General features: G+C 60.0%; 1 protein-coding gene across 1 annotated transcript; it reads right to left on the bottom strand.

The window, feature by feature from the left end:
• Positions 1–191: 191 nt before the first annotated feature.
• Positions 192–24,485, bottom strand: DTX1 (deltex E3 ubiquitin ligase 1). The gene is made up of 9 exons (XM_004595286.2): positions 24,115–24,485; positions 10,031–10,727; positions 3,257–3,318; positions 2,897–3,058; positions 2,566–2,627; positions 2,254–2,412; positions 1,991–2,152; positions 1,817–1,906; positions 192–1,379 (listed from the first exon to the last, which is right to left on the bottom strand). Exons 1-9 carry the CDS (start codon positions 24,371–24,373, stop codon positions 1,155–1,157), a joined length of 1,878 nt encoding a protein of 625 aa, XP_004595343.2. The 5' UTR covers positions 24,374–24,485; the 3' UTR covers positions 192–1,154.
• Positions 24,486–24,697: the final 212 nt, after the last annotated feature.

The raw sequence follows: 24,697 nt of genomic DNA, 5'->3' as shown, positions 1-24,697 counted from the left end.
TGGTGCATCTGCAATGCTGAGGACCAGGACAGAGCCACGCCTACCCCTTACACTTCCTCCAGTTCCGGAGCCCAGCACCGCCCTTCTCTTCCAAGCCATCCTTCCTAGGTGGGCGGTACAGACTGGGGACCTCCCACAAGCGGTGCCACCCTCTTCCCCCAACACACACACCCGGCTAGGACAAGACAGGGTGAGGAGGAGAAAGACCATTTATTCCTCCAGCCACAATGGAACTGGTGGGTTTTCCGAAGAGCAGTGGCTGGCGTTCCTTTAAATCCTGGCTGACTGCCACAGAGGAGGCAGCCAATCACCAGAGGCGGAGCTGGTGAGTTGCTGGGGCAACAGGCCCCTGGTTGGCCGGAGAGGATCAGCACCCCACTGTCCACTCCCAAGGAGAGGGAAGCTGATTCTTTGCTGTGGGCTCCTAAGCGAACACCCCCCTCCCCTTTCCAGTCCCCGCAGAAGCCAGACGCGGTAGCCTTTGGATCTCCACGCTGGGGAACGCTGGGTGACAGGGTGGGATGAGGAGCAGAGCAGGTGCCCCTACCTGGGACAGACAGACATAGGCCTGGAGATGGCCATGGGAAGGAGGGAGGGGGAAGAGACACAGGAGACCCCTTTAGCCCACTCGCCTGTCAGCCTACTCGGGACTTGTAGCTCTCAGCACATCAGTGGGTGAAGCCGGGGGAGGGGTACTGGGCTGGGCTCCCCAAGACCCAATGTGCCCCAGGTGGTTGAACTGGTCTTGTGTGCACAGCAGCCCAGGAGCACTGTCCCTACACAGATGAGAATCCCTGGGGGAACTTCCCGTCTCTTCTCCCCCTGCACGGGGGTTGGTAGAGGCACATGGGTGTGCGTGCGTGTGTTCAGCAGGACGTGTGTGTGTATGTATGTGAGGGCGTGGGGTGCCATCTTCCTGGGGGGAGGTCACTGTGGTTTCTAGAACTCTCTCTCTGCAGCCCCACTGGAGCTGGAGAGCCTGGCCTGACTGCCTGGGAATATTCCCGCCCCTTCTGCAGGCTCCGCCCCAACCCTGAGCCAGGGTACCAGGACACGCCCCGGCGGAGGGAGGCAGGTGTGTGCCATGTGCCAGGCCAGGGGCAAAAGCAGAAGGGAAGGCAAGCAGCCAGCCGCGTGGGCTGGGGTGGGGGGCCTCAGGCCTTGGCCGCTGCTTCGGAGACACCCTGGGCCGTGAGCTCAGCCAGCACGTTGTCCAGGTAGCTGGCGTCGGGGTAGCCGTGGCCTGTCAGGTTGGAGCCGAATTCCGTCTTGTGGTGGATCTCGTTCCACACCACGGTGTCCGACTCGCCCGTGGTGTTGGATGTGCCGATGGTGAAGATAAGTCTACGCTCCCAGGCTGTGATGAGCAGCCGTAGCACCTGGGGGCGGGCAGGGATGGTGGGAGGTGTGTGTGGGGCCCCAGGGGCTCTCTGACCCGTCATGACTCAGCTAGCACAGACTAAGCACACTTCTCAGAGCCACTTCCCTCCTCTTCCTTGTCTCCTGGACCCTGTCAATCAAAGCCTCCCCCAGGGTGTCCACCTGTGTCTTGTGGGGTGAATGAAGGGGGCCCCCGCTGGCACAGCTTCCACAGGAGCATCTGGCCTCCCCTTGGATTCCAGAAAGGAGGAGCAGATGGTCCATAGGGTGGGGCTCAGCACTGCCGGTCTGTATCAGGGAGGGGGCCAGGAGCGAGACTCCAACTTGGGATGGGAGATGGGGTCCCAGCCCATGTGCTCACTGCTGTTGGGGGAGGCAGAGACCTGGGGCTGAGGAGCCTAGGGCCTAGGCTGCACCCTCCTGGCCGCACACTCACCTTGCGCCCCTTCTCGTTGTTGGGCAGGTAGCAGTGGCGTGGGAAACCTCTGGCCGTGAACTTCTTACCCGGGTTGGGGTGCTCGGGGCCCTGTGGGTGAGCAGGGGTGGGGAGTGGCAGCAGGGTCTCAGCCCCCAGACAAGGGTGGGAGTGGGGGCAGGCGGGGCTGCTCACCTGGATGCCCGTGGGGATGTCATAGACGATGCGGATGGTCTGAGTGTCCGCAAAGCCTGGCAGCGAGTGGGGGATGAGGTGGAACTCCATCTTCCCCGGAGGCTGTGTGCCCGTCTTCTCACCATAGATGGCCTTGCACGTGGGACACTGCAAGCTGCCATCCTGGGTGGCACGGGGTGGCAGCGGCAGTGGCCATGAGCGCCCAGGGAACCTGCCCCAGCCCCAACTCCCTGCATCCCTGGTCCCCTCTGCCCTAGGCACACCTTGTTGCCATTGGAGTACATGGCCACTAGGCACAGCAGGTGGTACATGTGGCCGCAGCGGCCCAGACGGCCCACCAGCTCCGGCCGCACACCCTTGTGCCGGAGCACACCCTCGTAGCCCGAGGCTGTGACCAGTCGCTCCATACAGATGGTGCAGTCCTGTGGGGGTGTCAGGGGAAGGAAGTGAAACTTAGAACTAGGAGTGATGCTTAGGTGATGCCAACTGCCAGTGACTGCGGAAGGCCAGAGCAGCGTGCAGGGGACCCTGTGACCCTGAGGAGGATGAGGGGCCGCCCCTGCCTTGGCGCTCACCTCATCAGGTGGGTTCTTGACCTTCTGCATGTATCGCCGAACCACATCCTCTGGGTTCTTACCTGCGAGGACATGGTGGGGCTTGAGGGTGCCCCCCGCCTCCCGCGCGCCCAGCCTGGCACAGGGCGGGGTCAAGGGTCACTGGGCTGCAGGCAGGGTTGTCAGGTGCCAAGGGGGGCGTGGTTTACTGGGGGAGGGGTGAGGTTCCAGGTCTTAGAGGCTGGCCCTGCTGAGGAAGGGGAGGAGCCATCGAGGGCGGAGAGAGAAGAAAGGATGGCGAGTACTCGTGCAGAGGTCGGGGAAGGGGCCGGGGTCTGCGCGCGTGCCCTACTCTTCTTGAGGTGCTTCTTCTTGGTCTTGCGGCACACTCCGGGCACGCCAGGCACTGGCTTCACGTCGCTCTTGCTCACGGGCGGCGGGTGCAGGATGGGCTTGGGCGCGCGCGTCAGGCACACGGGCAGCCCCGCGGCGCACAACAGGATCCCGGTCATGCCTGCGACGCGCGGGCGCGAGCCGTTACGCGGTGCCGAGCGGCCGGGATCCCGCCATCCCACCCACCAGGCCGATTGGGGTGCGGACACCTGACCTCCCTGCACCCCGAGGAGGGGGACCTGGCCCCGCCCGCCCTCCATGGGTCTGCCCACCAGGGCGTCCCAGGGTGGAACCTCGGGGTTGATGGGCGGGGCCTCACCTGCCAGGGCCGGGTGGACCGGCCCGGTACCGTTCAAATTCTTCACCGGGAGCGCGGGGACCCTGCGGGAAGAAGGGCAGAGGCCGCAGCTGCACCAGGGGACCCTGGCAAGACCGGACCTCGTGTGCCTCTCACCTGGAGCAGACTCCAATCCCGCCCTGTGCCTCCCCTCCCCAGTGCCTGAACCCCAACTTCTACAGATGATGCTGGTCTGGGCTCTCCCCAAGTCTGTCGTCCTGGGAAGGAAGGAGCTGGGATCAGAAAGGTTAGGAGACACCTGGCTGCCCCCTTTCATAGCCTCACCGCCCACCTCAACACACTAAGGGCTCTGATGTGTCCTGTGCCTGGGACTCCCCTCACCCCAATACTGGAGTTTTTCCTATTAGTTCCTGTGATGAAACCGTGCACATTTGTAGATACATCATGTACCCAGGTTAATCACAGCGGGGGAAGGGCCCACAGACACGCTAACCAGCAGCACATGACACATACATGCAAACACCACCCTCCCCACCCATGGCAGACACAGGCACACAGCAGAGAGCGCTCCACATCCTGATGAGGGGGGAGCAGACATTGGGGAAGGTGCTGGGTGGCCCAGAGCCACCTGATCACAGCCCTGGGGGAAGCAGGTGCACTGGGTCCCCTGAGATCTGGTCTGTTCCCCCATTTGCAATGGGGGCAGCAGGTCAAGGGCAAGGGATCGCAGGTGCCCTGCCCGGCAGGTGGGGTGGCATTCAGCTCTGTTCCTGGGGCTGCTGCAATCCTCCTGGCGGGGTGGGAAGGGAGTGTCCCCAGCCCCATCCCACATGGACTCTGCTTCCTCAAATGCCTCTAGTGTAGACACACAAAGGTTTTGGTCTCCTTCACCCACTCCTTTTTAAAAAAGAAAACTTCAATCCTTCTTTCTCCAGGGGACTCTCTGCACACCATCACAACACACTCAGGCTGAATCCTCAACCAGCTCTCCAGGCAACCTCTATCAATCTAAGTCTCTGTATGCTTCTTGACTTGCCCACTGGCGAGCTGGGGACAGTCCTGAGAGGCCCACCGTCTCTCCATCTGCAGGCCCCTGCGAGAAGGCTGGGGAGTGGAGTTCCCACGGCGCCGAGCGTGGGAGCTGCCCAGGGCCCCTTTTGATGTGGGCTGGGCCGTTTCCTCGGCATGGCTGAGAACATCCTCCTGGCCGCAGGGCCTCCCGGAAGCAAGGCAGCTTTCACCCCTCACCCTGCCTCCTCGGCGCCCAGCCTGGTAAGGGATGCTCCAGGTACCCTCGGAAGTCAGGCCTGGTTCCTCCCCTGCCCCCGCCAGGCTGGTTTCCTTGATGCATTACCTGATCCTGTGCCCCAAGCCCCGTCACCCCCACTCTGCTCTGGCCCCTGCCCAGCCACCATCCTGTGCATTCACCCTGCCCCGTCCACTCTGCTCCAGCTGCCCTGCGTCCCTGTGCACCTGCTGATCCAGCCTCAGCAGTGCCCTTCCCTCCTACCAAGGCTCAGCTTCTCCTCCAGCTCAGGTCTCTGCTCAAACGGCCTTGGATGGGAGACCTGCTGGATGCCCCTGTCTTTGTCCCTTAATCTATTTAATAGGATCGGTCACCTGCCATGGGAAAGTCCTCAAGCAAGAATGGCTCGAGGCAATCTGGCCCGCCCCTCCCTCATTTCCTAGCTCCTCCTCCATCTTCTCAGGGGTGAGATGACCTTGGGGAGGTTCCTTCCCTCTACCCCTCAGATCCTGAATGAAGGTACTCAGGTGCTTGTGCAAATGCCACCCAGATAGAGACCATGCTTAGCCACCCATGTCAACCGCAGGTGTTGGGGGGGAAGGGATGGCGAGGGAGCGGGGAGAGAAGGAGGAAGGGAGGGGAGGAAGAGGTGGGAGGAGCGTGTAGGATGCTGTGGGTGGATGCCCTATGACCCCAGGCTTAGGCTCCTCCCCCCATGGCACACACAGAAGGGAGCTGGAAGCAGGTGTCTTGGACAGAGGTGCTCGGCAGCCCCCGTCCTGGGAGGTCCTGGCCGACACTCGTCCTAAGGTGGGTGTGCCAAGGGGAACTGGCAGCGATTCCCCGGCAGCGCTCAGGTCCAGCTCATGGCAGCAGTGCTGGTGTGAGGTGCTGCAGACTGCTCCGCTGGCGCTGATTCTCTCACCACGGCCAAGAGGCCAAGACGGGAAGCGGTGCCCGCCAAAGTCCGGTCTCCCCAGGAAGCTCCTGGGAGACAGCCACGGAACTGTCTCCCACTCCACCCCTGCCCTGCAGGACATGATGTCCACAGTGTCCACAGGGTGGGCAGGGAGGTTCTGTTACAGCTGCTGTTCCACACACTGTTCCCTGCTCTCATCTGAGTGCCTTCACTTGCCTGCTCTGAGTCTGCTCACACTGTCCCTCCCAGCCCAGACTCAGGGGTCTATGTCCCGGAGGCCTTCCTCCTGAGCCACCGCAAGCGACTTCCCCAAGCCAGGCAGCCCAGTGTTCTCTAGGTCACAGGCCATGTCCACCTGCCTGCCTCTGTCATTAGAATGTGGGCTTCTGTACAAGTGGGTATATGGGTGATGCGACTTCACAGCCACACAACAACATCCAATATGAGACAGATAGGAAATGGGGCTACTGGCACTCTGGTCACTTAGGGGGCAGCCTAGGGATGTTACAGATGATGGAGCCCAGAGAGAGCGGGGAAGTGACATCATGGAGGTCACTCAGCCAGTTAGTGGTGCAATCGACAACCACAGGGTCCTGGAATTTCTGAGTCACAGGCCATGGTGACCTCCACATCAGGCAGGGGGGCCAACCTGCAGAGCCCTCTGTGTGTTCCAGAAGCCTAAAGCCTTTACTTTGGGTCCTGGAGCTGGTCCAATCCTGGGCACGCTCATCAGGGGCTGTGCCTACTCTGGCCGCCCCAAACCCATCTGAGGCTCCAGGGCTGCCCTCTGGCTGGCTGTGTCATTGTCCAGCCCTTCGCCTGCCTCTGGCTTCCCTGCTCTCCTAGCCCTTGCACACCCAGGCTCATGACTTGGCACAGCCTCTGAGGCCAGCTTCCAGGTCTCTGGATTGAATTCTGACCCCCCTCAAGAGAGCTGGCACTGATCCAACAGCCCCCCTGGGCAGCCCTGGAGAGCTCACTTGGGGCCCAGGCTGGCGATGAGAGGGCAGAAAGTGAAAATGTCCTGCACTGGGTAGAAGAAGTTGGAGGGTGTTTTGGGGGCCCCCACGCTCCTCCTCTATAGTGGCTCTTGGGAGGTGGGGGCTGGGCCGGCTCCGGCCACCTGCACCCCTCCCCAGCCTGGGCCAAGTCCCCTCTGCAGAGCCTGCCAGGACACATCAACAGCAAGCCAGACCCCAGGACACGAGGCTGTTGGGAGCTCGCTCTCCGCCCTTCCTGGCTCCAGTACCACACCCTGCCCCCATTTGCCATCCAAGCCTCTGAGGTTCCCAGGGCTGGAGCTGCACCCTCTCCTCCCAGGGAGGGGTTAGAAGGAGTGGTTGGCATCTGGGGTTTGGATTTCCCGGGGGTGGGGAGTCCCGGGGCCCTGGGTTGCAGCCTGCCCAGCCCGGGGGAGCCCAGGTAGCAGATAGGAGGGGTGGGGAGCAGGGCAGGGCAGTGCCTGGTTCCCACGGCCTGGGGCGGCCATGGCCACGTGCACTGCAGTGTGTGGTTTGGCCTCCCAGGGAGCTGGGCAGGAAGTGCTAGGGGGGTTGGAGGGAGGGAGGGTATGTTTGGTCTGACCCTGTGGTGCAGAAGAGGGGGGAGGGTGGGCAGGCCCCAGGCCTCAAGGGGACAGGGAGGGGCCCTTGTGTGTGTGCCTGTGAGCTCTTTCAAGACAGATCATGGTGTGAAGTTCAACAGCTGCCTGGTGAGGAGGGGCCCCCCAGCTGCCCACCTCCTGCCCGGCTGCTGCTGCAGTCCCTGAGGGCAAGGGGGCACAGAAGCCGCACCAGCATTCCCCCCCTGCAGTTGGCAAGTGGGCACAGCAGCCGCTCCAGCGTCCCTGCAGCCGCGCCCCTCTCACACCTCCAGACACCAGAGCCCTCCTGGCTGCAACCTGCAACCTTCAAGGAGGCCCCTGGTGTGTGAGCTGACCTGCTTTTTTTCTGACTTCCTCTCGAGTCACACTGGTTGGCGACAGCACAATCAACCCAGTTCTGCCCCACGGCCTTTGCACCTGCGGGCTCTCCTCTGGGATGAAAGTGCCCCAGCTCCCTGCCAGGCTGGCGTCTCACCTCTTTTTAGCTTGGCTCAACCTTACCTTGTCGGCAAGGCTTTTCCTGACCTCTTCATGTAAAAAAAAAATTACTCACTATGGGGCCAGCATTGTGGCACAGCATGCTACACCTCCACATGCAGTGCTAGCATCCCATTCGGGCACGAGTTCAAATCCCGACTGATCCAATTCCAAGTCAGCTCCCTGCTTACGGTCTGGGAAAGCAGTGGAGGATGGCTCCTTGGGCCTCTGCACCCGTGTGAGAGACCCAGAAGATGCTTGCTACTCCTGGCCTTGGATCAGCTCATCTCCAGCCATTGGCAGTGAAGCAGCAGATGGAAGATCTTTCCCTCTGTCTCTCCTCTCTGTAATAAAACCTGCCTTTCAGACAAAACCAAAACAGTTTTGTTTTGCTTTGTCTTTTCTCTTTCTGATGGCCTATATTTATTCCTCTTTTGGAGTTTTCCCCTATTGCAGCTGCGACTCCTTGCCATGCTCTGGAATTTCTTCTTTGTCTCCCCCAGACGTGAGCTCCTTGGGGGCAGAGACTAGCCCTTCTGCGGTCACTGTGTCCCTAGGGCCCTGAACACTGCCTGCCACCCAGGAGCTGTTCCCAAAGCAGGGATCGATTCTTTTAACAAGCAGATGAGCACATGTCACCACCAAAGTTAAGAACAGGGCAAGTGGGACACAGGGCACAGGCCAAGGGTGAATCCTCTGAATGCAGGGGGCACACTTACAAATCAAAGAGCCCAGGCACAGGAGAAGCCAAAGAAATAAACCATTGGCAAGAGGAGCCAATCCTGGGCCCCTCAATAGGAAACGGCTCTCAGGCCAAAGAGCAGAGAAGGCAGAAGGCAAACGACACCTCCTTGGCACCTGCTGGGTTGGCATCACGCTGCGTGTCTGACAGCAGTGGGTGGGAGCCAGGGTGCAGGTATTACACAGACCAGAGAGGCCCACGGGCTCAGCTGGGATTATACAGCAGGAGCAGGTGCCAGAGTAGGGACACAGGGACAGTAGGTTCCAGCAGACACAGGGCAGGGGTGGGCAGGGGTTGGAAGTGGATCTGGGGCCAGGGCCCTTTTAAACAGCACAGCAAAGGCACTTCACCTGGCAGTCTGTTCAGTACAACTCTTACCGTTATGATGCTTTTTCTGTCCTGTTCTGTTGGATTCCATGCCATCCCATCCCATCCCATCCTATCTTAATCCCTCCCTTCCCCTCCCCTTCCCCTCCCATCCCATCCTGTTCTAACACACCTGCTCTAACCTAACCCACTACCCTATCCTGCCCTGTCCCCAGCATTTCACTGCATAGATTAAATTCTGGCTACTACCTGCTGGTTCCTGCCCATTGTGTGGTGGGAGTATCACATTACTGCCCCCAGAAATCTCTCTAGGGTCTCCTAGCTTTGCCCATACCCCCCCAAGTCCCTCCTCTTGTCACCCTGGCTCCCCAGCCCCTTTTGGAATAGGGCAGTGGAGCCAGGCTGCTGTCTGCAAGGGGCTCTGACTGGGGCTCTCCCTGAGGCCTCTGTGGGTCTTCTTTAGCACTGGAATTTGGAGCTGTCTGAGGCTAAAGCTGCGGTCATCTCTGTTTGTCCCCATGATGGCTCAATCCTCTGGGAGGCTGGCCACACAGGGGAGCGGAAGGGAAGAGTGAGGCCAGCAGGTGGCTGGAACATTCCAGCTGCCTCCCCCCGCCGCCCCCAACAGTCCTTCCTCCTGGACAACAACAGGAGAACTGAGGCCACAGCTGAACTGCTGCCCTGTCCCCATCACACAGACTGAGGCTCAGGGGAGGGGACAGACCTGTTTCAGATGTCACCGCTGGGGGAACGGCCCCCAGCAAGTCAGGCTTTCCAGGCAGCCTAGCTTCAGTCCCTGCCCTGGTGCGTGGGGACCCCTTCACCCAAGGTTTCCGAACTGTAAACCTTTCTTCATGGAATCTCACCGGGAAAGTCAACTCACAGAAGAAATTCCTGGCGGACCTGCTCTGGTTCAAAGAAGAGCAGGGCTACGGGTCAACAGTCACCACTCCAGGTCACACCAGGAACAAGGCGAAAGCCACAACAGGAGCCCAAAGGACAGCGCTCTTTCAGGAAGTGGCATGTCCAGCAGGGGAGTGCCTGTTCTAGCTAGTCACCACAGGGCGCCACTCCACCCAGAGCAGGTACTGGGGACCTAGGGTCCCAGGTCTCGATCTGTCCCCAGGGAAGGAACTACCCCTTTCCCAGCCTCAGTCAACCCTCTGTAGTATGGGCACACGGACTAGTTTGAGGGTGGATGATGCAGATGGAGTTTGACAACTGATAATAAGCAAGACTGCCTCCCTGTCCCGTGGACCTGGTGGGATCCAGGAGAAGCGATTTGCCCTCCCCTCTGGGGGCAAGAACGGACAGAAGTGAATGTCAAGGCCTTTAGGGGATGTCTGTGCATGCCTCTTGCCTAGGCAAGAGATGTTCAGGATTCTGCATTGCTGCAGGTCTTGGCTCCCCCATCCTGGGCTGAGTCCTGGCTGCTAGCGACCCCAGCCTACCCTCCCTCTACCATGGAGCTCCCGTCTTACCCAGGCGGGATGGAGGCGCGCGCGCTCACGCCTGTGGAACGCTGGGGTCCCGGCCGGTTGAGGTTGTTCTGCCCGGGGACCGGCGCGCCGCTGGGGGCGCTTGGGCTCCTCGGGGGTCCCGTGGGAGGCGGTGTGGGCTCAGGGGGACCGGTGGCAGGCGCGGCCCAGAGCGCAGCGCCGGCGAAGGTGGCGCTGGGGCGCACAGCGAGCGTGCCCGGAGGTCCTCCAGGAGGCGGCGGCGGTGGTGGCGGCAGCGGCGGGGGCGCGGGCGCAGGGGTCGCCTTGCGGCGCTGAGAGGCCAGGATGGCGTTGGAGGCGGCGCGCGTGCTGTTAACCAGCAGGCACTGCTGACACGAACAGGGCTGGCCCGAGCTGGCGCCCACGGGCCACGACTGCGACTTGGGGATGGAGCCGACCGTGAGCGGATAGGCGAGGTCCAGGCGGCGGCGCAGGCGGCGGCGGCGGCGCGTTTGGCGGTTCATCTGCGACATGCTGTTGAAGTAGATGAGGTAGCAGAAGCCGAGCGAGGAGAGGTCGAGCCACGGGTGTTGCTTCTCGTAGGCGTTCTGGATGGTGATGCAGATGTCCATGTCGTAGGCCGTCCACGCGCCGCTGTCGTTCTCCCACTCCCACACGATCCCCTTGCCGGGCGCCGACGACGGGTCGTAGAAGTTGCGTCGCACCGGCCGCATGGTGCCTGCGGGGGCGGGAAGAGGGCATCAGCGTAGGGTGGTCCAGGCCTGTGCACACCAGGGAGGGGGTAGAGGTGGGCCGGGGACTGCACACACGTGGGAGGGGAAGAGTCTGCAGGACCTGGCCGTCCTGGGCACGCGGGGAAGTGGAAGGCCAGGCTGGCGTGGGGATGCGGGCGGGGTCAACGGGGGCCAAGGCTGGTGGAGACCCTGCACGCGCAGCTGTTTCTGCCTCGGCTGGTCCACACTCATCTTGGCCGTTTGACTTGGTTCGTTCGAGCACAGGCTCGTGTCTTCATCCAAAAGTTTTCTTGCGAGTTTATCCGCTTATTCCAGCCTTGGTTCCCACGTTCATACTCGACGTCACCCCTTCACACTTGCAGGTGCTCTGCGCAGTTCAGCCACGCTTCATTCATTCACCACTCCCCCTTCATTCATTCATCATCCCTACTTAGAAACGTGCACCTCTCCAGCCCAGCACAATGACTCAATGGCTAAATCCTCCCATTAAAAGTGCCAGCATCCCATAGGGGTGCCGGTGGCGCTGGGGCGCACAGTGAGCGAGCCCAGGAGTACTTCACCACTCCACTTTCCATCCAGCTCCCTGCCTGTGGCCTGGGAAAGCAGAGGAGAATGGCCCAAAAGCCTTGGGACTCTGCACCTATGTGGGAGACCCAGAAGAAGCTCCTGGCTCCTGGCTTCAGATCGGCTCAGCTCTGATCATTGTGGCCACTTGGGGAGTGAATCAGTGGACAGAAGATCTTTCTCTGTCTCTCCTCCTCTCTCTGTATATCTGACTTTTCAATAAAAATAAATAAAAATAAATAAGAAAAATAAATACATCTCAAAGAAATGTGCATTCCTGGCTCCTGAGAGTGTGCATGGACACACACAGATACCCACGTGCACGCATGTTTACACATGATACAAACTTGCACACATGTGCCTGTTCACATGCATACATTCACAAACGTATACACAACACACATGCTACACATACAGGCACATACAATACATACCCAACACATAATACACACATACCTTCACATATGCACATGCCCTGTACACATCTATGGTCCCTCCTTTCTCTGAGCTCCCTTACACTGCATCTATTTGCCCTGTGCTCTGATGCCCCCTCAAGAACACGGGAGCCCCAGACCCGGGACTGTGGTTTCCCCCTGCTCTGTTCCCAGCACCTGCACACAACCAGGGCTTGGGAGTCGGTTGTTGAACAAATGATGGACTGTTAGTACTTGCATCAACCCCCTCAGGGCAGCTATTGCTCCTTCACCCCTCTGCCTCTCCCTGGAGCTCTCCTCGGATCACATGTGTACAAACTTCACTCCCCAGCCAGGGTCCCAGGCTTGCCAACGCATCGCTACACATCCACCCGTTGGGAACTCTGGGCGGGACAGACTTCAAGCATCAGGCTGCAGGATTGTCAGTTTCTAGCTGTTGCTCCGGGGCCCTTGCAGCTGGAGCAGAGCATGCTGCTGGGTTGGCTGCACACAGCTGCCAAGGCTGCACACTCCGGGGCTTCTCGGCTGTATGCGAGGCCCAGCAGCCTCCCCAGGCCTCCGTGAGGCTGGCCTCCTTTCCACCCAGCCGTGGAGAAGCAGCAGGAGGAATCCTGCTCAGGGCAACTCAGATCCAAACCAGCCACCCGCTCTCCCCAGAGCCCTCACTGGGAGCTGGCCCAAAGTCCTCGGAGGGAGCCGCCAAGCCCCTGGCTGTCTAGCCCTGTCTCTCTCCATGACCTCTCACCTGCCCCACAACCACCCCTGCCCTCCGCAAGTCCTCAGATGCTGCCCTGGTCCTGGGCCTTTGCACTCCTAGGCTGCAAGGGCGCCCGGCCATTCCTGCACGTTCTCACCTGGATCTCTCAAGGTCCTCCCTGGCACTCAGTGGGCCTTGAAGGTAACATTGCTGCATGCTCTCTGTCTCCTTCGGCTAGGCTGGCAACCCATGGGCTGCTTTGCATCCCTTGTGCCTGCACACAGTAGGTCCTCTCTACACGGTGGGTGGTGGTAGGTGTCTATGCCTCTTCTTGGGGTTCCTGGCCCAGGAAACTGCAGCAAGGGGCCTTCCAAGCACCCCTCTCCCCATCCCCCCACCAGTCAGGCTGCTTCTTCCTGTCCACAGAGTCTACTCTGACCGTCCCTTACTGTTGGCACTATTCAGGCATGGACAGAGCTTGTTCTCTGTGCTTCAGGCCTATGGACTACCTCTGCCAACTGCCCAGCCCTGTGTGCTTGGGAAACTGAGGCACAGAGGGGTCACTGTTGCTAAGGCAGAGAGAGGTGAAGTGGGGAAGAGGGTGGACTTGCCAGCTGGCACCTCAGACAGGTCCCTGGGCTCTCACACTGTCCTAGCCAATCACAAACGGGAGGTGGGGAGGCATCCAGGTGCGGGGTCCAGCGTTTCAAATAAGTGTGTATACACTGATTTCCTCCCTGGTGTGCAGGTGTTGCAGAGAAAACCTTGGCTCCTGGGCTGCCTCCCCACGCTGGGCTCCCTTGCTCAAGCTCTCATCTCCCCACCCGTGGCAGGTGATCACCTCCTCCACAGGGGGAGGAACCGGAACCCAGTGCACCTGCACACGGAGCTCTTCTCAGGAAGGGAGGCCATAGAAACCTGCCTTATTTGCTCACTGTGCTCCTGGAGGCGAGCCTTGTGGTGGCAAAGGGATCTTTGTACAAATCCTGCCTCCCACTGCCTCAGTGTCTTTGTCTGTAAAATGGGAGTGTAAATCATCCTGAAAGACAGAATCAGATAAGCTTTGGTCTAGGAACATCACACGTTACCCACTGCCCCCTGTCCAGCCCAGGGACACTGGGCAAACTCCTGTTCATCATACAAGACCCTCCATCACCCATCTCCTGCAGCCAGTGCTACTCAGCTCGGCTGCATGCCCACCCTGGCACTACTGCTCAAGGACCTAGTTTTGTTCTCCTCCCGTACTGGCCAATGATTTCTGCGAGGACAAGAACCGGGCCAGACCCAGGACCGTGTTTCCAGCACAAGTAACAAAGCCTGGCATGAGGAGGCATCTGCAGCTGAGACGGGCAGCCCACTTGGCCTGCTGGGGTGCCAGGAAATGGGGGGACGTGGGAAAAGAGGAGGGCTTGTTCCTGAGGAGGCGGGAGCTGCAGCATCATTGGGGGGTTGGGTTTTGAGTGCAGGGAGGGTCAGGGGTTTCCAAGGTGGGTATCTGCCAGTTCTGCAGCAAAGGACTCTGGGAGTTGGGCGGTGCCAGCCGGCCCCGGGCATCTGCCCCATCTCTAGGGTTCTATTTACCAGGTATTGATTCTCCTGCCTGTTTACTGGTAGTTATTAAAGGCGGTGTCCCTGGAGCCCTTTAGAAGCGCGATTGGAGCCTGGAGAGCAGCTGTAATTAGGGCAGCTGCCAACCCCCACTGTGCTGCGCACCCCGCAGCGCACCCATTGCTGCCCGCCTGTCCATCCACCTCTCCAGCGCTGGGCTGGCCAGGGGCCAGCCGGGGGTAGGGGCACCACGGCTAGTTCTGTAGTGACCCACCTGGATTTCCATCTCGAGATTTCCAAGGCTATAGCAGTCAAACTGCTCCTTGTCCTCCGCAGTGGCCTTGGCCTAGATTTGCAGGCAGAACAATGGGCCTAAGAGGGGGGACGGCTTGTGAGTCGGCCAGGTCCTTGGGCTGGTGGCCCAGGGGCAGGGCTGGCTATGCTGTCTTGGTGGCCACAAGGGTCTGTGTGGTACGGCCAGGAGGGGCCAGGGTCAAGTGCACGCGCTCTGGGGCCTGTGTTTGTAGCTGCTGCTGCTCTGCAGCCCCAGATTTCGGAGGTTGTTTGGAGGAGGAGAGACACGAGGCAGACACAGGGAAGCTGTAGTCCTAGACACAGAGGAGGAAGGAGGACGGGGAACCAAGAGGCCCAGCCAATCGTTAGGGAGCACCAGAGTCTCAGAGGGCTGAGGAGGGGAGAGGCTGGGCAGGTGGAAGCCGGCCAAGGCAGCTGCCGCAGCACAGCTAACCCCCTGACACCTGTCGCTAGCTGAGTACCAACTGTCTCTAGAACCATGCTCTGCACTTGCCTTGCACTCCCGTCCACTGTTGGGGTGGTTCCCGTTTTACAGACAAGGAACCTGAGAGGCCGAGGGCAGAGGGCTACTCAGCTCATCCAGGAAGCCCCAAGCCCACCTGGATCAAAGGATTTGCCTTTAGCCGGGAGCTGATCCCAGGCGGCAGAGAATTCCCTGTGGGGAAAGGGAGCCTCCTCCCTGCCAACACACACCCCGACCCGAAGCAGTCCTCCTGGTCCAGGCCAGCACTGAGCACAACTCTCTCATTTTCCCTCCCTCCCTTTGGGGGTGACCTCCGGACGGAAGTGATCTCAGCGTAGGGACACCAGGTCCTGACGGGAAGGAGGGTCTCTGGGAGGTGGTCACGGGACATCCTGTCAGGTGGGGGAGTCCTGTGACCGGGGCTGGGGTGGGAGTTACCCATGGCACCACTTGGCTGCTCCGCCCCAAGGGAGTGAGGGCCCTGGGCAGAATTCTGCATCCCTACAATAATGTTGGACATTCTGGCCCCTTCCCCAGCCAAAGGGAGTTCTTGCAATCCTCACACCTGCCATCCACGCCCTCAGGGACAGGGGAGGAAGGAGAGGCGAGGGCCCAGGAAAATCACACACGCATCCACAGTTATCTGTAACTTAAGGGGAGCAGCTGCAGCCCAGACCCAAAGCTGCCTGGCTTGGGCTGCCATTCCCTTTACTCATTGCTCTGCTTGCCTGAATCCATGTTCCAGAGGGGGAAACTGAGGCACACAGGTGCGCAAGCAGCGCAGCTGAAGTTCAAAGCCCCAGACTGCATCCTCAGGGGCCTTGGGGGAGGAGCAGCTGCCTTCTTTCCAGACTCTTCCCCTGGGGGGGGGACAAGCCCCTCTCATAGTGACCTCAGGTGCAGTAAGCTCATCCATGGTGCCTGCTGCCATGTGAAGGTCTCCTTTGCATACTCACGGCAGCCCCGGGCTGGGCACTCTTGTGAGTCAAGCCCTACAGTGTGGGGATGGAAGCATGGCACGGAAGGTTGGCAGGGGTGCTGGCCTGGACGGGTCTGGGGATCCAGGCTTCCTCTGGCCTGGCGCCGCGTGATCAATAATCCCACAGTGTCCGGTTTCCCTCCAAACTCTCCCCGGGGACTCGTTGAGCTAAGCCAGGGCCGGTAGCGGTTTCTGCCAGGGGTGGAGCAAGCCAGCTTCCTCCAGGGGCTGCTGGCAGCCAGGTTAGGACCACTATCTGTGGAAGGCTGAGCGGTGCACCGGGCAGCCTCATCCTTGAGGCAGTTGGAGGCTTGACCGTCTGGGGGTGGAAGGCTTCCCGGGTGGAATCGGATGCATGGGTACAGCAGCCTCAGCCAGGAGCAGGAGACAGAAGGGAGGGACCAGGAGGGACAGACAGGCTCTCGAATGAAGCCTCGTCTGTGAAATGCACCTGACAACAGTCATGGATAAGCCCACAGAAGGCCCGCTGCGTGCCAGGCGCTGTTCTGAGTGCTCACGAATGCCAACCCCCAAAGCATCGTGTCTCACACAAGGGCTGAGTGAGGCACAGAGAAGCGGGGAGTGCCTTGCCAAAAGTCACACAACCACCAAGTTGCAAAGCCTCCGTGGGGACCCAGGCTTCCACGGCTCCCACTCTAGCTAACATCAATCCTGCTCACCTAAACCATTGTGGGGCCTGCCACCTCCCTCCTGGCTCCCATCCTTTGCACCCCATGTGCCACACCAGGGTGCCCTTTTCAGACCGGAGCCTGGTCGTGACACTCTTCTTTTGGGCAGCAGTCTCCAGGGCACTTAGACATGAGTCTACTCTCCCGTGTCCCCTCAGCCCTGGAAGGTCTCCTCCTCACCCAACCCCTGTGGCTAAGGCTGAGCTAGCTTCTGATCTTGGCATTTCTTTGCAGACGGGAGAAAGGGAAGGTATGCATTTGGAAAAATGCTGGCTGAAGACATACATGCGTGTTTGCATGAAGTCCATGCACACATGGCAGGACTGAAGCCTGCATACCACGGCAGGTATGGCTGCGCTCTGACCCACGTGCCGTTTATAATGTTTAAAATAGGACGCGATAGTTAAAAACTGAGTTAGACTCATGTCAGTCTGCGTTTCCAAAATGGCAAAATATGCCAAGGTGTGGCTCCAGGCCGGGCCTCCCTGGCCAAGGAGGCAAAGTGCAGTCACGTGAGCCCCGTTCGTGCCTTCAGGGACTTGCTAAACACCGACTGCATACCAGGCACTGGAGAACAAGGCATTGTCAGACTGACACACGCGCACAGTGAGACACACACAGATACACCCACGCACGGGCATACAGACACACACACGGAGTCTGCTGCCCAGGCCCTGCTGGCATCTGCACTTGTAGTCCCGTGTCCCTGGGGAAACCTAAATCATCTGGCAGGTAGATCTTGAACTCAAACCTCTGACTGTCCTTGCCATGGCACCAGGTGGCTGACCCCTCACGCCGTAGGACTCGGGCAGCTGGATGAGGGGCCCAGCATGGCGTGACTTCTCCTGGTGGGTGTTACCTCCAATCAAAAGGAGAGGGACAAAGCTGTCACCAGGAGAGGGGGTGGCCTCCTGGCGGCGGCGGCTGCTGGCAGCCCCGTCCGGCAGCCTCCTCTGACTGCTCAGCTCCAGGGCCTGGCGCCAAGCTTCCTCCTGCACCCTGTCACCGGCCTGCCACTGCTGTTTGGGAGCGGAGGTGGCATCCTGGAGGGACTCCAGGGGCAGGCTCTCAGGGCGGGTGAGGAGCTGAGCCCGGTTGCAGGCCCCCATCCTGGCAGCTCCTGGGGTCCCAGGGTCAGAAACAGCACCTCCTCCCCCAGCCCCTTTGGTGCCTGGCCACCTAGGTCATAGCCAGCACTCCCCAACAAAATGGGAACGCTTAGGGATAGGGTGTGGTGGCTGTTCTGTTTCTTGTGGCAGTCCTAGGGCCCATACACAGTAGGTGCTCATTAAATCCCGATGGAATGAATGAACACAGACAAACCCATGCTGAGAAGTATAGCCACGGTGGGGCAGGGAGGTGGGGAAGGGAGGTCTCTGTTCCAGGTGGAGATGCTGAGATTCAGGGAGACTGCCCCACTCCCTGTCCCACCCCCACAGCCCCAGTGAGTCTGACCTTCACCCACAAGACTCCCTGAGGCAGCCGATCCCAGATTTTAGGGTCCCATGTCCTCAGATGATGTCAGCTACAAACAGCTGGATGGGCAATGAGGGTGCTTGCTGTGTAGGGGTCCTGTGGGTGTCCTAGAGACTGGGTAACCCAGAGGTAGGGGTGGGGGGCCCACAGAAGGCCCTGGGAACTCCACACTGGGGAGCCCCTTGCCCGTCGCCTGACTGGGCACCTCCACAGTGACAGTTCTGACCCTCTGTCCCCCCTCCAATCTCTTCTGACAGTCCCCCTCAATCTCTCCACCCTCGCTTCACCTTGTACTGCCCCCCTGCACGGTTCCACAAGTCGAGGCACCCGTCCATCTCCCCAAGAAAGTCCCAATCTCCTTCCATCCAGGCCCCTGCCTTCCCCGCGTCTCCTCTATCGGAATGGCAGCCTTGTCCCTTCACTCCTTCTCACCTCCTTCGCCCTCATCACAGCCCTCCCACCTCCATGGCGCCTTCCTGCTCAGGGTCAGCCCCCTTTGTGGGGCCCTTCCCTGTCTCTGAGCTCACCTCACCTATCCTCACACCACCTCCTCGCCCTTCTCTTTCTAACCCCACTCTCCTCTGTAGCACTATTACTTGTCATCCCTTGGGGAGAAGAGGCTGGGGGATGGGCAAAAGCAGAAGGCAGAGCAGGAAGAAAGTGGAGGAAGAGGGGACAGAGGCCCTCCCACTCCAGCCCCCCCCCACGCGTGGGCAGGTGGCTTGGCTGCTCTGTCCAAGGTACTGCGGCAGCTAGGACCTGGCACAGCCAGGGGAATTGTCTGGAAGTGGCCCCATCCCCACACCTTACAGCCCTGACTCCAAGTTCGGGACCCACCTTTTCCTGGTTAGGGTGAAGGGAATCCAGGCAGAGCTGAGGAGGTGCCTGCCTTAGCAGCTCCTGCCCCACCTGCTCCTGCTTGGGCCTCCCAGAACCAAGGCCGGTCCTGAAGCCTAGCCCAGGTCCCCAGGGGCCTGGCTGCTAAAGGGCAGCAGCTGGCAGCCCGGCCTGTTGTGCCCCAAGAGGCCTCCTTTCCCCCGTCCCACTGTTACCTCACCCACCTCCTCTGTACGCTGCTGCTGCTTCCTCCCCAGGCCTTCCCATCCACCAGCACCAGTCTACCAGCCCAGAGCACTCTGGGCTTCTACAGGGAATCATTTGAGTTCCCCCTGCTTCTTCCCGGGGCCTGGGGGCAGCCTAGCAGTGCCCAACAGCCTTGCTTCACCCTCAGGATGACCCTCCCTGGAAGGCACAGTCTTCTCCCCACACCGTAGGGGCAGAAATGCATGCCCAGGGAGGTATAGGGGCTCATCTGTGGCCACACAGCTGGTTTGTAGGCTGGTCTCAGGAGCCAGGCCTTCGAAGGCGAGTTCCCTGAGCTATGGCTTGCCTCTGCTCTGCTGTAGTCTGCAGTGGGTGAATTCTCTCCCTTCTGGTGGTCCTGTGACCCAGCCTGGGGGCTGATGTGGAGTAGGCACCAGAGCCCACACAGTCAAAACAGTGGTGAGCCCCCCTGGTCTTGGAGGAGGCTCTCCGAGGTGCACGGTCAGGCTCTGGGTGGAGGATCATCCGTAGCAGGGCCTTGGCCTCCGGAGAGGCTCATGTTCAGCTGAGCTGCACCTCCTGATGCTCTGACTGCAGGATGAAGCCTCCCCAGGGGGTCGGACCCAGGCCGAGGGCTCACCTGGCTCTGCTCGGAGAGGGCCCAGGCAGAGCCCCCAGGGCTCCTGGGAGCACAGGTCTTAGTGCAGGCCCTGACAACAAGCCTGGCAGAGCTCTCAGGGGGGAAAGGAGACAGGAATTCTCCCAGCCCTGGCACCACAAGTCACCTCATTTTCTATCCCTGTCCCTACACGGAGACCGGGGTTCTGGCTTAGAACTCATAGGCTCGGTGACCTTGGGCAAGTCACCTGTCCTCTCTGGGCCTCAGCTGTCCCATCGGGCAGTCCTTTTACCCTGGCCTCAACAGCCTCAGTGTCCCTAGAAAGGACTCTTCCCCAAAGACAAGAAACAGGGCTAAGCAGAGCCAGAGCTACCCAGGGACAGAGGATAAGCCTGGGCGACGCTGGGCCCAGCTGCCACCTGTCACTCCAGCCCAACAGCTTGGCAGCACCAGGCGCAGCTTTGCTTAGAGATCAAGGCGCAGCAGTTGTAGATGGTCTCCAGCCTGGCCTCCCCCAGCCTCAGCTGTCCCATCTGCAGAATGGGCAGGCGGCCGCCCCAAGTCCCTCAACAGCAGATGGAGAGGGGGATGGGAGGTGTCGGTCAGGTGAGGACCCCTCCCTTGCTCCTGGCCACAGGAGGCCAACAAGCGATCTGCAAACAGCCAGGAAGTGGCTGAACCCCTCCACACCCACCCCAACCACCCATTCTGTCCAGCTGCGTGGGCTGGATGGAAAATACAGGGTCTGGGTGAGGCCCTGCAGGCTTCTGCCCCCTCAGCAAGGGATGCAGGTGGCTCCTGAGGAAGTGATGGCCTCTTCCGGGGGCAGAGAGCCATCCCCACACCCTCCCTACCGCGGCTGGCCCCAGAGGGTGGTCCCCTCCCACAACCTCTCATGCCAAGCCTTGGAGTGACCATTTGTGGTGATCTTGGTTTGTCTGGGGAAGGGATGACTGGAGACCAAGGCAGGTAATAAAAGTTTCAGGGCCAGCTGAGCACAGTGCCTGGTGAGAATGTTACCAGTATGGAGCAAACCGCCTGCCTGTCACCAGGCCCTAGCCCTCCTCTCTGACCTTCTGCTGGGACAAGGAGGTGGCATGGCTCTGGGTCGAGACACCCTGCCTCCACACCAAGGGTTCTGGCTTGGATATGGAGGGGCCCTGACTTCCACGGTGCGGAGTGGGGGGAATATAGTCCATCAGAAAGAAGAGGACAGCAGCTGAACAAACACCAGTCCCACAGAGAAGAGCCTGGCCAATCCCTAGGGACCCTGACACCTGGGTGCTCTTCTGCCGGCTGCAGGTGGGGCTCTCAGACAAGGCGCTGTGTCAGCCGTGCACAAGCAGGCTGGTGCCGTGTGTACACATGGACACACCTGTGCACGTTGGCACACGGACCCCAAGTGTGTGCGTGCCACGCAAGCTGTTGTGTAGCAATAGCATTGTCTCACCCCACAGGCAGGCTAACAGCAGGTTAGAGTGAAGGTCAGGGAGCTACAGCCCTTAGGCCAAACCCAGCTGGGACTACCTGCTCCCCGCAGAGCCCAGGTCTGGGCTTCACATTCACACCTAATAAGATCCTATGAGCCACAAAACGATAAGCGATTCAAATCGCAGCAGCCACTAGCTTCCCTAAAACACAAAGTCACATGTGTCGTTTACATATACTCTAGGGCAGCCTTCACGCTCCAAAGGCAGAGGCGATAGAGCCCCAAAATACTCATGATCTGAAAACCTAAAATAGCCACTATCTGACCCCAACAGAGAGAGGCGGCAGCTGCCAGGGCAGGGCCTGGGCCACGCCAGGCCACTCTGCCTCCCAACTGGCATTGCAGCTTCAACGAACTTCTTGGGGAATGTCAACAGTAAAGTCTCTAGGTGGTTAGATGGGCTCATTCCCACGTAAGTGCACGAGCTTTGGGTTTTATGGCTGTATGCTGGTTTTTAAGACAAAGGACCTCCAACTCCTCTCTCTTTCCTACACCCACAATGTGAGCATGTGTGAGGGACAGAGCAGGGGATGAGTTCATTTGTGGAACAGGCTCTCCTCTTTCCATCCATCCAATTGCTGCACCGTGTCACCGTGCCCTAGCCTAGGTCACAGTTCAGGAGAGGAGGGGAACCCACCCACAGTCACCCACATGGCTGGTCAGTGCAGAGGGGGCACTTGGGACTCAGCCCTGCTCTTTCTTGGGTCACTAACAGCAAGGACGACAGGGCCCCTGTGGACATGAGAAGCAGGAGCTTGTCCCTTTGCCCAGCAGGCTTTCTGCCAGCCTCTGTGGTTCTCTAGACCGCCTCCCCTCCTGGGGGGTCTTGGCAGGTGTCCAGCAGCCTGCAGAGGGATGAGTGCATTTTTTTTTCCTTTTCCTGCAAACAGAGGCAGGTGTGGAGTGAATAGCTCTGGGAAACTGCAGGAGGGGTGGCCAGGAAGTGACTGGAGCTGTATTTCTGGGGACTCAGCACGGAGGAACTGTAAAATGGGGGTGCCATTCAGAGTAACAGGGGGCTCAAGGGGAGGTTCCTGGTGCGGTAGCCTTGGGATGGACTGTTGCTGCTTTTGGGGACCCAGGAGGGGGATAATCTTAGTCAGCATTAGCCAGGAACCCCTGAACAGCAGAAAATGCAGCCCTGTCTCTGCCTCCGGGATCATAAAGAGCCTGGAGCACCTTATCATCCCCTGCCAGAGCCCCACACCCTCTGGAGGCCTGGGTGATGACTTCTCCTCCTCTCCGGTTCAGATCCAAAAACTTTCGAACCTGATGCTTGCCTCAACCACATCCTGCACTCTCCCACCCCACATGATGGACTCCTCTGATGTGTTCTGTTCCTTCCCGCCCCAGGGCCTTTGCACGGCCTGCTTCAATTGCCTGAAACGCCGGTTCCTCCCTGCTCCATCCATAAATCTCCAGCCCCGCTTCCCTTCCTCGGATTGCCCTGTCGCAAGGGCTCCTAGACAGTCCATCCTATGTGCTCAGTCCTGCCCACAGTCTATGAGGTCAGAAGTCAGCTAGCTCCACAGCTACAGCGGGGTGTCTGGGGTCGTTGCCTTGGGGGGCACCTCCACCAAGGACCCCATGTGGCTTCCTGCTGGACTTGAGGGTCTGGGTAGATGGAATATGACACTGAGCAGGGGGTTCTGTAAATGGTGGAGTGTGGGAGTGCCATCAACTGTGACCAGGGCCTGGAGTCAGGGGGATAGCAAGGGACAGAACTGTCCCATCAAGAACCTGCCTGGGAGGGCTCCAACTAGATTTTTGTACTCTGTGAAGACCCTGCAGGTGCCAGGCAATGTTGGAGGGTGACACAGGCTGATAGAACTTTCTGCACTGACTGACTGGCAGTGTTCTGGGCTGCTCTGTCCTGCAAGACACACGCAGTCACAGAGCCATGGGGCTCCACAGCGGCCAGTGAAACTTCTAACTTGGTTTCATTGCAACTAAGTTTCAAGAGTCACAGTGGCAGCAGCTGCCAGGTCTGAGGGCACTGGCTCTATTTAGCAGAGGGGAGGGTTCTTCCTCCAACAAGGCAGCCGGGTGCTGTGTTATTCCCCAGCCCCCTTAGCTCCCTGCAGATACCTTCACAGGGACTGCCCCCAGGGACTTGAGCTGATGGTCCACGTGCCAAGGGTACTGCGACAGCTCCCATGGGGCAGGTTCTCCTCCTCCTCTCCGCCCACCCATTCACCCCAGGAACCAAAAGCCCAGCCCCAGGGACACCTGCACAGGATCAGCAGAATCCAGCCGCAAAGGGTGAGGAGCGACAGGTCTGTCTGACTGCTCTCATCTGCACTGTTACCTGTGATGTTGCCACCAACACCACCATCACCACCACCCTCGTGCTCGCCATCAAGCGACACCCACACACAGACGGCCTGCCACCACGTGGCCGCCAGCTTCACTTTCCATCACTCCAACTCTGCCACCACTATCGGCATCCATGTCACCGGCACCAACGACTCCACAGCGTCACCGTCGTCGCCAACACCACCACCCTTTCCACTATCGCCGTGTCGCCTCACGGCCACTCACACACCACAGACAACGGCCGCTAACACTGTCACCGTGGGCATCAGCGCCCGCAAAGCCTGCCACCCTTGGAGCCCATTGAGAGCGAAGGGCTCTGGCTCTGCGTCTCAACCCTGTCACCACCACCACTTCCCGGGTTCCAATCCCTCAGCTTCCACAAGCCTCAGCTTCTCCATCTATAAAATGGGCCGCTCTGGCTCAGAACACAGCAGGAGGATATGCTGTTTGTGATTGCTGGGGAAAAGTGCAGCTAAGGCTCCGGTTCTATGGTAACTGAGCGCCAACACTCTCCTGGGTTTGAGCACAGTTTTTCTAGGGAGACTGCCCTGTCTTCCTAGAGACTCAGGCTGCCCTGAGGCTCTACAATCCATCTTAGAGGCAGCGTTGGAACCAAGGGCTCCAGTGGGCTTTGGCTGGATTCCCCTTCTCTCATTCCCCACCGCCCCAACCTGGGGTGGGGGTGTGGGAGGGAGTCCACAGATTGGGGGGAGGGAGCTGGGGTGGGAGTGTGCTCACCTGTGTCTTGGCGAAACTGGTGCATGGACTGCAGGTCGATGATGTAGGGCACCAGCTGGGCGTCCACCTGGCCCAGGACCACCGAGCCCCGGGCATCCTCCTTGAGCACATTCTCGATGTGGTGGCACACGGTGGCCGTGTAGGGACGCCAGCGGCTGTATTCATTTAGCCACTCCCACACCACCACCCGGGCCACATTCTGCGGGGGGAAGCCCAGCCCGGACACTGGGACCATCATGCCCTGGCCTGGCCGTGACATGGCTGCTGCCGTCACCCCAAGGCCAGGTCCCCTCCTGCTGCACCAGGGTGGGGCGGGGTCTGGTGGGCCAGGAGCAAGAGGACTGCTCTCCCACGCCTAGAGGCCTCCGTCAGGAGCCAGGAGCAGGGAGCTGCAGGGCTATCTCAGATAAGGGCCTGGCCTGGCCTGGCCACAGCAGGTGTCTTTCCCACAACAGGGGGCAAGGGTCTGCAGAAGCTGTGTCCACCCCCACCCCCAGGCTCAGGCGAGACTGCTGTGTGGTGGTAGCCACCCCTGGCTAGGTCCGGCCTCTTGCCTTGCCAGGCTCTGGTCCTCTCCAGCCAG

This window comes from Ochotona princeps, chromosome 29, assembly GCF_030435755.1.
Source record: "Ochotona princeps isolate mOchPri1 chromosome 29, mOchPri1.hap1, whole genome shotgun sequence".
Taxonomy (NCBI): domain Eukaryota; kingdom Metazoa; phylum Chordata; class Mammalia; order Lagomorpha; family Ochotonidae; genus Ochotona; species Ochotona princeps.
This window is presented reverse-complemented; position numbering and strand designations above follow the sequence as displayed.

What these genes read in the sequence shown, in the direction of transcription:
- DTX1 (XM_004595286.2), bottom strand. Translation starts at nt 24,373, where the DNA reads ATGTCACGGCCAGGCCAGGGCATGATGGTCCCAGTGTCCGGGCTGGGC. An exon ending in ACATCCCCACGGGCATCCAG is followed by an intron (nt 1,907 to 1,990) that starts GTGAGCAGCCCC and finishes GCTCACCCACAG; the next exon opens with GGCCCCGAGCACCCCAACCC. An exon ending in ACAACGAGAAGGGGCGCAAG is followed by an intron (nt 1,380 to 1,816) that starts GTGAGTGTGCGG and finishes GCCCGCCCCCAG; the next exon opens with GTGCTACGGCTGCTCATCAC.